This window comes from Acipenser ruthenus, chromosome 33 (assembly GCF_902713425.1).
Source record: "Acipenser ruthenus chromosome 33, fAciRut3.2 maternal haplotype, whole genome shotgun sequence".
Lineage (NCBI taxonomy): Eukaryota > Metazoa > Chordata > Actinopteri > Acipenseriformes > Acipenseridae > Acipenser > Acipenser ruthenus.
Window position 1 is genome coordinate 4,833,010 of NC_081221.1, and position 18,261 is coordinate 4,851,270.

The 18,261-nt window shown below is 40.6% G+C and overlaps 1 protein-coding gene across 1 annotated transcript in view; it reads right to left on the reverse strand.

The window, feature by feature from the left end:
- Positions 1-5,623, reverse strand: part of LOC117433375 (uncharacterized) — a 53,006-nt gene extending 47,383 nt beyond the window's left edge. Inside the window, exons 1-3 of the mRNA XM_059006582.1 lie at positions 5,476-5,623; positions 4,330-4,464; positions 548-691 (exon numbers count right to left, since the gene is read on the reverse strand). Of these exons, the coding sequence (XP_058862565.1) occupies positions 548-691; positions 4,330-4,464; positions 5,476-5,505 (309 nt within the window). The 5' untranslated portion in view covers positions 5,506-5,623. The remainder of the gene's footprint in view (positions 1-547; positions 692-4,329; positions 4,465-5,475) is intronic.
- Positions 5,624-18,261: the final 12,638 nt, after the last annotated feature.

Genomic DNA, 18,261 nt, shown 5'->3' on the forward strand with positions numbered 1-18,261 from the left:
GATCAGCTAAAGTCTTTATAGTGCTCACTTTATAATTAAAAAAACACACACCACCACCACAGAAAACTTGATACAAAAAGTGACAGATCACTAGATGACACTTTCTTCTATAAAATACACTTTGGCTGATCTAGCCTATGTTACATATTTCTAAGGCAGACAACAAGAACTAGGTGACTTACTGTTACACAGAATTTGAGTAATTGCAATAAGCACACTGTATACCCAGAGCAACCTCATTTCCAGAACAGTTTAGAGTTTTTTCTTTTTTCTTTTTAAACCACATACCAGCAATCAGGTTACTTGGTTTCACACCTGGTCAATGGGTGAACAACAATGCAGAATCTCTCATCATTTATGTAATATAAGCAGACAAACACTGCACAGACAAAATTATTATTATGGAAGCATGTTTTGACCTTTTTACCAGCAATATATTTTAACAGATGAAAAGCTTTGACCAGGGTATTTAAAATGAAGGTTAAAAAAAAAATGACATGTCATTAAAAGAAACAGTTAATAAAGGGACCATTCTAGAGATGTTTACCTGAGGAAAGGGGCAACAGCCATACACTCCAGTGGGGGTGAGCAGACAGGAGTATTCAGAGGGGCACGGAGAGTTGTCTGGGCACACAGACCCAGAAATGTCATTCAGAGAGCCTGTCTGAACCATGGGGAAAGAACTGATATCCTGCAAAAGAAATACAATTTCATTAATCTGCATTTGTTTATGTTTAATAATGCCCTTAAATGCACTACATTATAACAAAAACAAGCTTTATACCCCTGCACAATAATGGAGGTAGAAAAATGATGCACAATAAGTTACGATATCACCCATAACCTTGTTTATTAGTAACATACTGTATGTTGCAACTATTCATTGTGATTATGCATCTCTGCAGTCTTATCCTGCCTATAAAAACTCAATACATAAGAGTTAGAATATAATTCCTGTTCCCCATTTCCATTTACCGGGGGCAACCCTGGCCTGGTTGCTGGAACTTTCTCCAGCCAGGGTAAAGAAGCAGTTTTATTGAGGCACTTTGAATTGACAAGGTCACAGATAGTGCCTTCAAAACAGCAGTGCAAGTGGTCTGAACAGCAAACAGCCTATGACAAGAAAATAGGAACTCAACAACACACACACACACACACACACACACACACACACACACACACACACACACACACACACACACACACACACACACACTGTGCCTATAGTAAGTATTCACCCGCCTTGGATGTTTTCAGTTTGATGTGTTACAACCTGAAATCTTGATGCATTTAAATGGGATTTTTTTTCCTTTGATTTACACAACCTACTCAACACTTTGAAGAGGCAAGATAAATTTTATTGTGAAACAACAGTTAATGAAAAAAAACTGAGATAAGTATTCACCCCCTTGAGTCAATACTTGGTAGAACCACCTTTGGCAGCAATTACAGCTGTGAGTCTTTTGACTGGGCCACTCTAGGACATCACGTCCAGTGTCGCTTTGGCTGTGTGCTTGTGGTCATTGTCCTGCTGAAAGGTGAATTTCCGTCCCATCCTTGAGCAGGTTTTCCTCAAGGATTTGCCTGCATTTAGCTCCATCCATTTTGCCCTCTACCCTGACAAGCTTCCCAGTCCCTGCCGATGAAAAGCATCCCCATAGAATGATGCTGCCACCACCATGCTTCACAGTAGGGATGGTGTTACCTGGGTAATGCTCTGTGTTTGCACCAGACATAACGCTTTGCATTTAGGCCAAAGAGTTAAATTTTTGTTTCATAGGACCATAGAATCTTGCCACATCTTTTCAGAGTCTCGCACATGCCTTTTTGCAAACTCCAACCAGGATTTTACATGGGCTTTTTTCAGAAATGTTTTCCTTCTTGCCACTCTTCCACATAGGCCAGATTTGTGGAGTATCTGAGCTATTGTTGACACATGGACAGTTTCTTCCATCTCAGCCATGGTATGCTGTAGGTCTTTCAGAGTTGTCATTGGCCTCTTGCTGGCTTCTCTGACCACTGACCTTCTTACCTGGCTGCTCAATTTGAGAGGACAGCCTGCTCTAAGCAGATTCTGGGTGGTGATCGACTTGACTGTGCTCCAAGGGATAATCAATGCCTTTCAAATCTTTTTATACCCCTCCCCTGATCTGTGCCTTTCCACAACTTTATCCCAGAGTTCTTTTGAAAGCTCTTTGGTCTTCATGGTAGTATCTTTGCTTTTAATGCACTACCCAACTGTGGGACCTGTATTTAATCTGAAATCATGTGAACCACTTTTGCTGCACACAGATGGACTCCATTTAACTTCTTGTGTGAATTCTGAAGGCAATTGGTTGCACCTGAGCTTATTTAGGAGTGTCATGGCAAAGGGTTTGAATACTTATCTAATAAAGACTTTTCATGTTTTTATTTTTAATTGATTTGTTCCACCCCCCTCAGCCCCAAACCCACATTTTTTTCACACATTGAAAGTGTTGAGTAGACTGTGTAAATCAAAGGAAAGAAAATCCCATTTGAATGCATCAAGATTTCAGGTTGTAACACAAACTGTGAAAATGTCCAAAGGGGGGTGAACACTTACTATAGGCACTGTACACACACACACACACACACACACACACACACACACACAGGGGGCTATTTTAATGATCAAAATAACAGCAGATTCAAAATACTGCTACTCAAATAAAGAGAGAATAAAGAATGTGTTAGTGTGTGATATGAGAATGTAATGCCCTCCCAAGGAGTGGGATGCTACATAAACCCTGAGGGCGAAGCCTGAGGATGTTTATCTAAGCATCCCATCCTGAGGGTGGCATTAAATTCTCAATTATCACACACTACCCCATGCAGTATTTTTTTATAATCTCTGGCGAGCATTTTTCCTGATAAGAGTTCCAAAGTTCTGTGTTGCTTGTTATGAGGTACAGTTAGAATAGAATTCCTTTCAGTTTGATAGCTTGGGTTGCACTCTGTTGCTGGTGTTAACGAGTGCATGTTTCCTCTAACAGCCAGACGGTTATTACGGAACACATCAACTGGATCAGCCCATTGAAAAAATTGCTCACCAGTTATTATATAGAGGTATTGATTGTATGTCAGTATTATACAACCACTCCCAAAGTTGTTAATATAATATGGAGCTATAAAGATCATGAAAAGGACCATTATTAACACATACAGTATGCAACATTGCAAGTGTTATTCACATGTACTGTGACCAGATACCTTCAGGAAAAAGCAGGTGTGAAATATATATGTATGGACAGAAAGGTGTCTGTGCAATATATCCCCATCAGGAGGATAAAGCAAGTATTAGGGCAAACACACTTGAGTTAGGAACCATCTTGCATAAATAAACTCTGGTGCTATATGGGAAGATCACAACCTGAATTAACATGGGCTTTGTACACTACACCTTCACAAACCCACACCTCCAATGAAAAGAAAGCTTCCCCATCAAAGTTGAGACAAGGCTCTTGGTAGGCAGCAAACAGTGGTGCTAGTTCCTTACCATTGTATTTATTTCACAATGTTATTCAATAGGTTATCTATCAGAAAATATAGCCACCAAAATGTATTTAAACATAGTCTTTGCGTTCTTTTGAGTCTGGATGTTCGGCCAAATCAAATATAGGCTGCAATAGTTGTAACACCAAACAGACTAGCTAAAAAAGTACCACAAGGTACATTTGCCTTATCGGTTGGGGAAAAAATGCAAACAGGAATAGAAAAGTATTTCCAGCATGAGCTTTATTGTGCATTGGCTGTACCTTATCAGGTGTATAAATAGCACATAAGAAAAAAACATTTCAGCATATTAAACATTAGACAGTAAATAAGAAGTGGACCTTTGTGCCACAGTTAATGTCTCAGTTTTTTCTATTTTAAGAGCAAGGTTGCCAGCAATACCTACATCAGTTTTAAAAGCACTGCAGTTTAATATTGGACAAGTCACTGTGCTAGATTCTCAAAGCTATTTACTCAATTGTATTTAGCACAATTCTTTAAAAAAATAATAATAATAATTTAAAAAAAAAAAATACAATTCTCAACTGAATATAAAACAACTTAAGACTATTTACAAGATCCTTAAATTAAACGTCTTGAGTTGTTTATGCATTTTCCCTCTCATTACGATTTGAGCGTCTTATATTAGAAACTGTTTAATATCTTTGTCTTATTCATTGCTGAAAAAGTTAAAATGCTTATGGTGGATCAATAGACGTTTAAGCTTCTGTAGAAAAAGCCAGAGGCACAGGAAATATTCATATTGGAGCAACAAAACTGTAAACGTGTTAAACTAAATGCATCAGCTCTGCTTACATTCAGGAGAGGGCAGCAGCTGTATCCACCACTGGGGATCTTGCAGCAGGTATTGTCATCTGAGCACATCCCTCCATCAGGGCATTGGAGTGCCGAGGCCAGGGCCAGGACAGACAGAAACAGAACTTTCAACATCTTGAGCACACACACAGAGAGAGAGAGAGAGAGAGAGAGAGAGAGAGAGAGAGAGAGAGAGAGAGGAGTTACTTGGAGTCCAAGGTCAGCTTTAGGCTGCCTGCTCCGTTGAGCCTGGCTGCATTACAGGAAACAGTAACCACAGCATATCTATTTCAACAGATAGACTGGGTAACTTGGTTCTGAAGCAAATACAACAATCGTAACATACAGCTTTATCTGCATGACTCTGTTCCACATGATTTGTAAATTCACTTCTGCTTTCACATTCTAAAACAAGCTGGTTTGGTGGGTTGTTCCTTGTTCCTTATTGAATCATACACTAAAATAGGATTCCTTTAATATATTTTCTTGCAATTTAGGCTTCTGTGCACTCTATACTTTCACACTTCTTAATTGTGTTACATCCTCCTACGAACCTTTAGATATAGACAACACTACCTTTCAGACAAGTATAACCATTTTGGGGCTCTGACACAACTGTACAATGATTATAATATATAAAAAGTAAAATCACAAATAAGATATTATACTCAGGATGTTTGGGACACGGATAATACTCCAGCCAAGACAAAGCCACTTCCTCTTTCTCTATTTTACAAAATCCCCTGTTGAACTTGCCAGGACTTTTCTAAAATGGAATCCCCCATACTAGACTGCTATAAACATTAGGATGCATTCTTAAAATTAATTTGACAGGTTATTAGCTTAACTTAGATGTGACCAAGAGATACAGAACACAAGTGCAAATATGTGTTAAACTCTGACTAAAAGGGGCCTGAAACACAGTTTCAACTGGTATTAATAAAACTCACGGCACTATGTGCACTGTGGGCTAAACTTAACTCATGTCACTTGTGACCTGAGCCAGATTCGAAACCAGACCTCAGAAGGTGCCGTATTGGCGCAATAAGGTTAGTGTCATATTTCTGGTCAACAAAAAAGTGAAATTGAGAAAAAAAAGGATTTAAAAAGCTTTTTGGCTTCCCAACGCACACATGTTTCACTAACCATGGTAACAGACTGTAGGAATAAGATCATTTTGGGAAGATGAAGAGTTCAACACAGCGCAGTTACCAGTGGCTAAATTCACAAAGATGAAACCCTTGGTTCTTAAGCATCAGAGTGCAAATGTACTCTCATTTTGAACCAATGGACTCCCCCTTCAATTTTTATTTGCATGCTTTTGGAGAAGTTACCATGTAGAAGTTCACAATTTGACTGCTATTGAAACAAGTGGAGTTTGGCAATGGGGGCGTTGCAATCTTCCTCCTTTAAATACTCATTATCATGGGTTCCCTGCAAAATAAAATAAAGCAAAGGGAAAATGGTCAAGTTCATGATATTAAAGTCAATTGAATGGATTTCAATAGGGGCAAATATGGACCCTCCAAGGAGAACAAAAAATGCATTAAACATTTTGACTACAAGTTTGCCTCAATGTCTTCAATCACAATGACATTTAGAAAGCTTATTTTACAACATTTGATACTACCGACTGTTTTATAGTTACTGCTGATCAAAGAAACAACCAGTATAGACAGTTTTAACTGTATATATTTATAAATATTGTAACCCCTAATAAGAAAACATTATATTCAATCCAGCAAACTGTTTTACCTGTGTTTATTGCGTAGAAATACATTTAAAAAAAGTTGGGTTACAGCAAACAAAGGTTAAGGATGGCTTGGTTTATAAAATGGTAAGTCTACAGGCTTAAAAAGTGATCCCTTTTCAAATTATATTTTGTTTCCCCAACCAGAAATCCAGAGCTTAAAAACATAATACAGTAGAACCCTTCACAGCTGCATGTATTAACATGCCTATCTGGCTTTGAGAGACAGAGTCAAAATAAAACTAATATAATTGGTGTGTGTGGTTGTAATATTTAACAATACTGTATAATTATAATTGTGGCGAGAAAGTTGTTGGCCTACAGTAGGGAGCACGGCATACAAAGCATTTGCTACAAAACACAATTACAGAACAAACAGGTGCACATACTGTACTGAATGCAACCACAGCTGTTTCCTGTATTAGTTGTAAAGTTTTAAAAGTTGATTCATGTTTGCTATGGCATTTTCTGTGCAAACGTTATGCTTGTTAAATAGCCTATTGTAAAATGCTACAGTATACCAAAACAATAGCAGTCAACTTTATCTTTAATCAATCTATAATTACAGAAGAAATAAAGGTTTGATTTAGCAAATTCATAAAGCAAGCCACAAGCATGACGTTTTAGGGGTCTTACGGGGAAAAGAACAGCCTGCTGGAGGCCTCAGTTGCAGTATATTTGCTTTAAAACCAAATAACCCACAGTGTTGGTCTGTTCAATCCGGTGGCTCGGGTTTAGCTAAGCAAGGTGAAAGTAAACTGTACAGTGAAATGAAGCCAAAACCCACCTACAGAACTGTGTCACAATAACTCTTAGACAAAACAAACTGTCTTTTTTTTTTTTTTTTTTTTTTTACAGCTCGCTGAAAGCATTAAGGCGTAAACAGAAGTTTATAGCCACATAAGGAAGTATGTTGAGATTATTTTTTGTAAAAAAGGGTTCTGAAAGGCTAGCCTCAAGTAGCCGGTTTCTCTGTTCTTTTAAATCAGAAGTGGACAGACACAATAATGTAAAGCTTAAAAAGGGCTACATTACATTAAACGTGTGAGAAATCCAATTAAGTCTAAAAACTGCACTTTCTACCCTATAATGAAAGCAGTTTCTGCTTAGTTAATTTGCTATCCTTACTATTCCAACAAACATTGTTTCTGAAAAGACCTGTCCTGGGGAAGCAAATTAGAATCAAAATAGGAAAACTGAGCTAAGAAATCTAACTAGCACAAATGCAACACATTAACTTTTGCTCAGAGCTCTTCATAAAACATTCTGCTGTACACCACAGTGCACAAGGAGTCTGTAAGCATGAGAACACACCTTGTTTTTGCATGTTCAAAGTGGAAGTGAAACTTCATTACTGTACTGCAGTTATCTGCAGGGAGTTGTTCTGAAAGATGCAGATAATGTAGTTCTAGGTCCCACTAAACTGACAACAGGTGTAAAACAAAAGGCTTTGCTCATGCCTTCATTGTTAGCGCAAAAGACAACTGAAATGTTTGTCAGCTTGACTTAAAACATTCTATTGTGTTTTTTCTTACACCATAAATAAATTACATAAATAGTTAAAATAACTTCAATAAACACAGTTTTATTTAAAATTATTTCCAGAAAACCTATAATCTAATTACTGCAAAACGAATGTGCATGTACCATGTTCTATTGTTTTTACTTTCAGATTCATAAATAACAAAATTGTAAAGACACATCCTAAAAATGTAAACCAAAAAAACTAGTTAGATATCTATGTGCTTTGAAGTACAACACTTTTTAAAGTACAAAGCACTTCTGATTTCCTGTTCAATTCTATCAAGGGTCAAGACAAGTTCAGTGTCTGCTAACTTTGCATTCTGTCACCGGTGTTTCTTACTGTAGACTGTTCTTTCTAAACTGACTGACTACAATACAATACCCAGATAACTTTTTTTTTTTTTTTTTTTTTTTTTTAAAGTACTATAAAACACAATAAGCTTTCATTATATAATTAAGCTGTACTTATAAAATTGTGAGGTTCATTGGATTTCTCTGAAAATATAGTTATGCATAATATATGTTGCAATTATCTCAATTTCAACCAAGAACATGACCACCACAAAAAACACACTGAAAACAAAAACAAACACTGAATATATTGCCAAAGGGGAAAACACAGCTTGGTGCTGGGAGAAGAAAACAAGTTTATAAAGTTGCGACACAACTTGAAGTATAAATTAATTATATAAAAGGGAAAGGCTGCTCCACCCGATGAAGTGTCTTTCAAGCGTCCGCATGCACCGCACCTTCATTTCGAGGTGCCAAATTGAATTATGTACTTGTAGCGCGGCCTGTATCTTGAATTGCACAAGGTGTGATGGTTTACCCTTTAACATAAGATTTTGTCCCAAGCCACATAGTCCTTTTCTTTGATTATTAATAGTATTTGTAGCATCACAAAATAAAATAAACTCGGCATCAATTAAAAAACAACATATTGCCCTTAACTAAATATGAATCATATCCTATTTTGGGATTTAAAAAAAAAACCTTAATGTGTGAGCTAAAATCGCTTACGTATAGTACCTGCAATGGAAGATAGTTTTAACATGCGTTTTGGTTAATACTGTCTGTAAGTTAAGTGTAGAGGCTCACGAATGTAACGCTTAGCTCAATAAATAAAATATACAACTTTTATGACATTACTGTACAGCACGTACCTTGACTTTCAGCTCCTTCTTCTATTTCCAAACAGCAAACTACTATTTAACTCATCCGGCTCCACCACACCGTTTATCAGAAGCACCACCCCTCTGTATGTTTCATTCTTCTATTGGCAGAAGAAGCTCACCTTCACTTTCTGACTGGTGTCTCCGATTGTCAATCAAGTTATCACATGTCTGCAGTAAGGTCATGTGATTTATTATGGTTTGGTAAATCACGCTGGTGAAGGTAAGGATTAGATTAGATTACGACTAGTGTTCCCCTTTCTCACCATTTGAAAATACGTTCTCATTTACAATATTTACACTACCCTAGCATATTGTTTACCAAGCAAAAACAGCTTTTTTTCCCACTGTAACATAGAATGTGTGGTGCAAATATACCATTTGTACACAAAAACGTCAATAATTGACTCTCTCTCTCTCTCTCTCTCTCTCTCTCTCTCTCTCTCTCTCAGGACGTTACACACTTGAGCTGGATATAAAAAGAGCATTAACGTTTCGATATGGAACAAATCTTTGTCATGGGAAAGAGAACGTGTGTTTGAACAAACAGTGGAGGTACTTAAGGCTTTTGATCAATCTATTAATGTGTTGGTGATATCATTTAGTAATGGTAGGGATGATGTAACGGTCTACTATTCCTTTCTAATAAATCCTTCAGGCATCATGGTATTGAGTCTATGCATCTATCTCTTTTCATTTTATTATTGTGTAAATTCTCTATTCTCTCTATATATTCTCTCTCTCTCTCTCTCTCTCTCTCTCTCTCTCTCTATATATATATATATACACACAGTATATATCTGGTATTCTAGAGGCATCTACACATTGCAGAAATTTTCTATTTGGCTAGTGGCACCTTATCTGTCACTGGGTTGTTGTAAACCAAAAAAAAAAAGTATAATAGAAAGTTATGTAATTTTATTTGAAAGTCGATTCATTTTTAATTGCATTATGTATACAAATACACCAGGAACAAAAGAAAGACATTACAGTCCCTAACTGATGCTGTAATTAAGTGCACTGCTATAACGGCCCAATTGCAAAAGCAAACCAGTTGTGCCAGTTTATTAGCAATAATGCTTTGTGAATATGAACCTGACAGCCTGAACAACGCGTGCTTGTTTAGAGTGGAGTGTAAATATGTTTTTTAGACCTGGGTTGGTGGTGTTGGTCGTGAGAAATGTCACTAAATACCAATCTCTGTCGTACTAATAGGAAAAAAAAAGGAACTGCATTAATTAACCTCAAACACATACTTCTTCTTTCTAATCAATGCTACTACACATCAGTGGCGGAGAAAGAGGAAGATGGGCCCCAGTGCAGGACCTTATTGTGGGCCCCCTCCCCAAAAGTTAATTTAACCCTTATTTATAAACATCAAATATACCAAATCAAGTGTTCAATATTGAACTATATTTAATTGTCAGACTGTTAGCATGTATTAAACAGTGCGTAATAAGAACGTTTTCTACTCACCTACTTTATTTTGCGTACGTCTTCCAACACTACACTATTTTTTAATCATAAACGAACAGGTTTAATCACTAACCCTACCAGGATTCCCAATTCTGCGATCACAGAAATTGTTACAGAATTCACGATTCTGCACAGAAATTTGCAGAAATTGTCTCACATAGGAAACAATTTTTTTATTATTATTATTTTTAAACAAGGGTGTAGGTTTGGTTTGAACATTGGTGGGGACACAATTTTTTAGGGGGGTGGAGTCACATCGCTAGGGGGGTTCAGGGGCGTGCCCCCCCGGGAAGACATTTTTTAGGAGACAGCTGTTAAATGGTCACTTCTGGTGGCTTGAAATGAATGAATTGAGGATAATCTGATTGACATGAAGTTGGCTGGTATACACTTAAAACACTACGATAAAGTGGCCCTCCTGGAAGCTGGTTTGACATCCCTGCTATAGAATTACTAATAACCTGAATTATAACCTATCCCAGCCTTACTGAAGCTACCATTACCCCTACCACTACAAGCATGAGCACATGCACGCTCACGTGCTCTGCCTACCTCTCCTGTGTCTGTGCTGCTGCTCGTACCTGGGTGCATTGCTTCATTCACCTGATAAAATAATAAATTGATGCATGCCATATAGAGAGAAAATATATGGCTATGCTAACTTTATTCACTGAGTATTACTATACAGCATTAGCCTACTATCATATCACAATGTGCCTCAAACAATAATATATCTCAAAACTGAGTCTAACACTTTCACTTTTATTATCACTAAGCCATTACAGACCTCACCTGCGACTCTGTTGCTCCACCTGCCTCTGTACTGCTTTTACCAGGTTGCACTGCTTCTTTCACCTGATAAAATGATAAATTGATGCATGCTGTTTAGAGAGAAAGTATGACTCTGCTAACTTCATTAGTAAATTATTTTTTCATTTGCTATGAGAATCATTATCAATTGTGTTTATTACTTTAACAACATCTTCCTACTTACACTTTGACTTTTTGTAAAAAAAACTTCCTTATGTCCACCTTTATTTTTTTGGCTGCCATTATGCTTTACACCTAAAGCCAAATTGAAGTGATTAGCTAACGTTAGTTGGTTGACGATATCAAAACATGCTCACGCACACTGAGTCTCTGTCTGTCTCTCTCTCTCTCTCTCTACACACACACACACACACATAATGATTAGCTGTGAAACAAGTAGGTAGGTAGGTTTATTCTCTCAAACTATGTTGCTAACGAGCTGACAATACCTTCAGCCGCGGTACCTGGCTTTCATTCAGTCAGTGGCTCACACTCATATCAGACTGACCGGCAAGCGGCAGCTTCAGATGAGCGTCTTTCCAGAGTCCAGCCTAAGCCAGCGGGTCTCAACCTTTTTTTACTCACGCCCCACTGACATTTTTTTTTATACCCCCCCCCCCCCCCCCCCCCGGTTAATTTGACTTTTTAATATATATTTTTTATGACTACCTATATAATATAGAGCGTTTATTTAGCCGCCTGGATAGTCACACTGTCCATTCAATCAAATATATGTTCGTGTTCGCTTTTTACACACACGATACAAAAATATCAAGCAAGGAGTAAGTTAGTTACAAAGGGAGGAAGGAGAAGGATTGAAATAATGTGACAACGCATTAACCAACAAACACAAAATAAATATCGAATTTAGCTGATTACATGTGTTCTTATTTTTTAAAATAAATGTGAAAAATGTGCCTATTTTAAAAACCCAGAGAATCACCTTTAACTCCCGAGTCCTTGTTCACTTTCGCGCCTCAATGAAACACCTACAAATCCCAGGGTGCCATTCTTTTTAAAGCTATCTCTTTTTCTCTCTTTAATAACTCGCTGCACTCAAAGGGCGAAATCGGGAGTATCGTTTGGCACGTCACTGTTATTATTACTAGTACGTTATTATTCAAACGTTCACCGCCCGGTTGAGAACCTAGTGCCTAAACCAATCAAATTAGCGGTTTGGTTTTTTTTTGGAGGAGGGAGTAGCAACGAGGGGATCTTGAGAGAGTTAACCCTTTGTGGATCGGATAAAATAACATGACAAAAGACGTTTCAGATTTATCAAAATTATTGGTAGGGACAATTCAACGGTCCCTTGACATTGGTAGGGACATGTACCTACCGTCCCTAGCTAAATCTACGCCGGTGTTTTTAAATCAGTAATACAGGCACGTTGATTTGCTGTAGTTTATTCTGGTGCCCGTAGCAGCACCCAACAGCTTCAGTCTAAACTACAGGATGAATCGTGCACACAGAATGTACTGTAACTGCAAATGTTTGTGCTGAATAGTACCCCAAAACCTTCCATGAAGACGTGCCAGCCTTCGTGGGAAAAAAGTTAGGGTAATTAAGACAATAGCGATACCTGTTGAAATGAGGGAAGATACAATCTGAATTACTGGCACTGCAAACCGGCAGCTACAGTTACACAAATGTGTAATATATGCAAATATAAATGCGAAGGATATTATCATTGTTAAAAATAAAGAAAAAAAAACAACAACTTTCGAACCCCTCCGAGTGCGTGGGCCCGTGTGCAGTTTTACCGCTGCACCTGCTATTGCTCCGCCACAGTACCACATACCACTACCAGGTAAGAGAATTCATTACCATTAATTTTATTATTTTATTTTTATTTTGTTTTTGTATTTTTTTTTTACGTCAAACATTACAACTCATTACTGGTTTATAGTAACCAAGCATGTATTCTGCTTCCTAAAACTGCTTGGAGTTAATAGACAATGATATTGTAGCGTGCACGGGGGAGGCAGCAGCTGGTCTGGTAGGTGACGTAATCACATGAAGACATAAACCTGATATACGCTCCTTACAACGGAGTCGGCTCTTTTGTACAGCGGTATCGGCGCTATGCTTTAGTGTGATACGGAACTGAGATTCGCTACAATATGTCCCAAGGGCCGCATGTGCAGCCCCAAAGTGTAAGGCGGAGTGTCCTGCCCCTTTGTTTATTTAAGGGTTTTATTATTTATTGTTATTATTTGCGGCGCAGACGAAAAGTTGCCGCCATTATCTGTTATTGTGTGCCATTGTTTTAAATACCTCGTGAAAATGCCTGTCAGCTACTGATTCTTTAACTAGCTGACAGTGACAGTCACACAGACTTAATAAACCCATGCCAAATGTGACCGAGGGATAATATAACAATTGATAGCTAATTAGTCCCTCCGTCACAACTAGATCTGCAGTTTGGCTGCTAGGAGAGTGTTCAGAGTGGAGAACGAGAGGGAAGACAGGCAGGTAAAATAAAATAAATTAAATAACAATTGCTAAACGTTCTGGGTCGATTGCAGCGTACCAAAGTTAGTCCACTTGATGCGTCAAAGTAGTGGATTAAGCAGGTTTAGTCCACTTGCTTGGACTAAAGTTAGTACACTTGTTAATCCCGTATTGCAGCGTACCAGAAGATAATCACCACAAGTGGATCATCCGCTAAATCGGACTAAACAAGATTCTGATTGCAGCACACCAAATCGGACGTGAGATGATCCTGTTCAGGTGGACTAACTTAGTACTACGAAGTATAAGACTAACTTGGTACACTTGCTCGTCCTACGATTATTCAGCACATTTTAAAACAAAGACAGCTCCATAAGAGCTTCTCTGCGGAGGAACACCCCAGGGCCATCGCGCACCGCTTGCAGGGTTACGCCCATGGATGGTTGAACCTGGGAGCCACCACCACTGCCAGGCTGGTGGAGGTTGTTGAAGTTGAGCGGTTCCTGCAGTGCTTGGCTGCAACGGCAGGCACCCGCCACCCTGATACAAGAGAGCTTAATCTCACCGGGGCATAAACAAATAACAGGACAGGTGCATATAAAATGTATTCATGGGGATGTGCGCACTTATCCCACAATGTATGTGAATCTGAAAATTGGCCAGCAGGTGATGCAGGTGCAATTGGGCTTGTGTCCTCGATTGCCTGTAGTTATGGGATGGGACTGCAAGTAGTTTAAAGACTGGTTGGCTGCTATGACGGCACCGTCCTCCTTATTGGCTAAGAAAGAGGAAGTAATTGGCGAGACCTTTCCCTTTCGTGACCTGGACTGCTATTGCCATAGATTTAGATCCCGCAAAACTAAACGGGAACGCCAGGCCGCTGAGAATGAGGGCTGGCAATGGAGGGAGTCAGAGAAGTTTGAGGTGGGGGCGATTGGGGAAGAGACTGGGGAGGAGGCCGCGAAGCCTGCGCAGGGGTATGGCTCGGCTGCCTCCGTTCAGGAAAGACCTGATCCCGAGTTGGAAGCCATGGGAGCTGATTTTTTAGCTTGTTCCCGTTGCTCATTCCTCAGCCCTTTAGGGAGGATTTGTTGCAGCTTGCTCACGCTATTCCCCTGTCTGGTCATTTGGGAAGGGACAAGACCAAAGCGCGGCTCGTGACATGGTTCTACTGGCTGGGGCTGGATGGTGACGTCAGGCCTTTTTGAGAACGCTGTGGGGCAGCAGTGTGGAGTAGTGGTTAGGGCTCTGACCGGAGGGTCGTGGGTTCAAACCCAGGTAAGGGACACTGCTGCTGTACCCTTGAGCAAGGTACTTTACCTAGATTGCTCCAGTAAAAACCCAACTGTATAAATGGGTAAATGTATGTAAAAATAATGTGATATCTTGGATAAGGGCGTCTGCTAAGAAATAAATAATAATAATAATGTCAACTCTCCCAGTCCTTCCAGTTCCGTGCTTCTCTGAACCAAGCGAAGGAAAAGATTTATGATCCTCCGTCCCTTTTATGCTATCACGCATGACCCCTTGGTAAATGAGTGCAGCTGTCTCTACTGTCTGCAGCTGCTACGTCATTTCCCTTCTGGGTCAATACGTTCCTGCAATGGAGTCTCGCCTTCTTCCAGCCTGACTGACTTCCCGACCCAGGAAATGAACTGTCAGGCCAGCCTGTCCAAAGACTTACCCTTTCACTGCTTAGCGCCTCACAGGTCGGGAGGGAGATTTACAACCAAAACCTCCCCTTCTCTTTGCTATCAGAGAGGTACCTCAGGCTTCTACAGGATTTTTACCATTCGAGCTGCTGTATGGGTGGAGACCCCAGGGTGTGCTCGATCTGGTCAGAGAGATGTGGGAGGAGCAGCAGGACAATTCGACTAATACTGTCCAGTATGTGTTAGACCTGACAATTTGCAACAGGCTCAGCACAGACAGGAGACCCAATATAACAGGGTGGCCCGGTTGCGTACTTTTCAGCCGGGGGATAAGGTGCTTCTATTGTTACCCAGCTCTGTCCAAACTTCTGGCGAAGTGCCAAGGACCTTTTGAGGTTACACGCCAGGTTGGGACGGTGGACTATGAGATCTGCCAGCCGGAGCGACAGAGAGAAAAGCACATTTATCAAGTAAACCTGCTGAAGCCTTGGTTGCAGCAGGAGGCTTTGTTAGTGGCGCAAGCAGATGACGTCACAGACCTGGGACCTGATCTTTCTGTGTTGGCAAAAAAGGGGTCGGTACAGATTGCAGATAATCTGACACCAACACAGAAATGTCATGCTCGGGCGCTGGTGGACGGAGCTGTGCCAGAGAGCCTTTCTTGCTTTGAAGTGAAGGCTGTGCAGCAAGCCAGTGCTATGCAGTCCTGATTTTACTAGGAGGTTCACCCTGCAGATGGATGCGTCAGAGACAGGTCTTGGGGCAGTGTTGTCTCAGGTGGAGCGGAGAAGCAAGCACCCAGTCCTGCATATCAGCAGGATGGTCCTTCTCTGCGAGAAAAACTATAGTACCATCGAGAAGGAGTGTCTCGCAGTAAAATGGGCAGTTGAATCACTCCGGTACTACCTCCTGGGGCGACACTTCACCCTGATTACAGATCATGCCCCCTTAGCATGGCTTCACCGGATGAAGGATAACAACGCCAGAATTACGTGGTGCTACTTGGCCCTGCAGCCCTATGCCTTCAGAGTAGTCCACTGAGCAGGGAAACTGCATCAAAACAGAGATTTTTTCTCTCGGGAAGGCATGGGTTTGTAGGATTTTCGAATGGACCGGTGGTGCCATAGATCTGGACTGACTATCTGGCACATGCGTGGTACTGCAGGAAGAGGGCAGCAGTCTCGTAGGATCCGCCTGTCAGTCATGGCGATGACACGGAGAGGTGGGGAAGAGAGTGTGTGGGCTTTCCCTCTTTCTGAGTCGCTGAGAGGCAGGCCTTGGGAGATTGCTCGGCCCATAAGAACTGCACTTGGTTGTGCATTCGGGTGGCCTTGTTGGGGAATATACAGTGACGCTGACAGAAGACGTCAGTGTAAAACAAAGGACCAGGCAAGCTCAGCTGGGGAAGACAGCCTGCCTTAAATAGTATAAAGAAAAACAGAAGAAATAATTATATACTGAGGAGACGTGTTTAGCTGTACAGGGAACAGTAGTATAGGATAACTGAGTGTAGGTCGGAGGCCTGTTCTGACCGGCTTAGCAGCAGTGGGGGCACTGCGTAAGCAGCACTTTTGTTTGTAGTTTTATTATTGTGTTTAATTTTCCCTTTTTCTTTTGCCTTTTGTTGTCATTATTATTTTTGAGCACTTGTATGTGCACTGGACTGTATACCAGTATTGGTAACCCTGTGGTCCTGTTTACTGTTGCCAGTATTCAGGCCACGGACAACAGCACCCTCTGCGCGTAAAAATAAATCAGTGTGCCTGAGCGGCGTTACAAATGAAGTTCTGTCTCCTTTGTGTCAGTGAATTGCCCACCACCGTTCCACAATCACCTTATTTATAATCCCCAGGTTTGACCCATAACCAATAGTCCCGTTATTTATACACCCACATGTAACACAAAACTCATACACAGGTTCTTTAGTGAGTGAATTAGTGCTTGTGGTGCAAATACAGTTCTCCATGAAACAAGGGAAGTGCTGGTGTCCGGTTTGGCGCTGGCCTTTGGCTACAGCTCCGGATCGTGTTAGTAGTCTAAACAACAAACAAAAGTTTTTAGCAAGACAGTACGAAACAAACACAACGCTCATGTTTTTCACCTTTCTCCTTTTAGGTTCTCTCTAACCATTTACAAAGCAACTGATCACTTTACTACGTCCCCTTTTTATACCCTCACTCATGACCCCTTGGTTAACGAGCGCATCCGCTCCTCCAATCCGCGGATGCCACGCCGTTTCCCGTCCGAGGCATTGAGTTTGTGTACCGTAGCTCCGCCCCCTTTCTAGGTGGCTGACTTCCACCTAACCCTGGGAGTAAACCTTCACGCCATTTAGTCCAGGGTACTATGGGAGGGAGTTCTAACACCAAGAATCATTTGATCGCTATCACAGTGTGACAGAAATATAATGAGTTTTGGTTGTAAATCTCCCTCCCGACCTGTGAGGCGCTAAGCAGTGAAAGGGGAAGTCTTTGGACAGGCTGGCCTGACAGTTCATTTCCTGGGTCGGGAAGTCAGTCAGGCTGGAAGAAGGCAAGACTCCATTGCAGGAACGTATTGACCCAGAAGGGAAATGACGTAGCAGCTGCAGACAGTAGAGACAGCTGCACTCGTTTACCAAGGGGTAATGCGTGATAGCATAAAAGGGACGGAGGATCGTAAATCTTTTCCTTCACTTGGTTCAGAGAAGCACGGAACTGGAAGGACCGGGAGAGTTCCCAAATTGTATTGTGAGAAGAGTTCGTGAGTGTTTTGTTTGTTTATAGCACTGTTAGTAATTGTCTTTTTGTTTTGTAAATTCACTAGACAGCTAACACGTCTCCAGAGGTGTCGCCTTGGGCCAGCACTACCCGGAACAACAACACTACAGTCATTGTTCTATTTGTTATCACCCACCACAAGCACTACTGCACGCACCGGAGCGGTGACCGTGTCAAGTATAATTGTGGGGCGGATAACGTGTTATCATTGTTTGGATTGCAAACTATTATTATTATTTCCTGCCGTGCTTTACACGTTGGCGTGTATTGCCGGAGGATTATTGTTTGGTCGCCAGACCAGGAGTTTTTACAAATAAGAGACCCCTTTTCCAAAC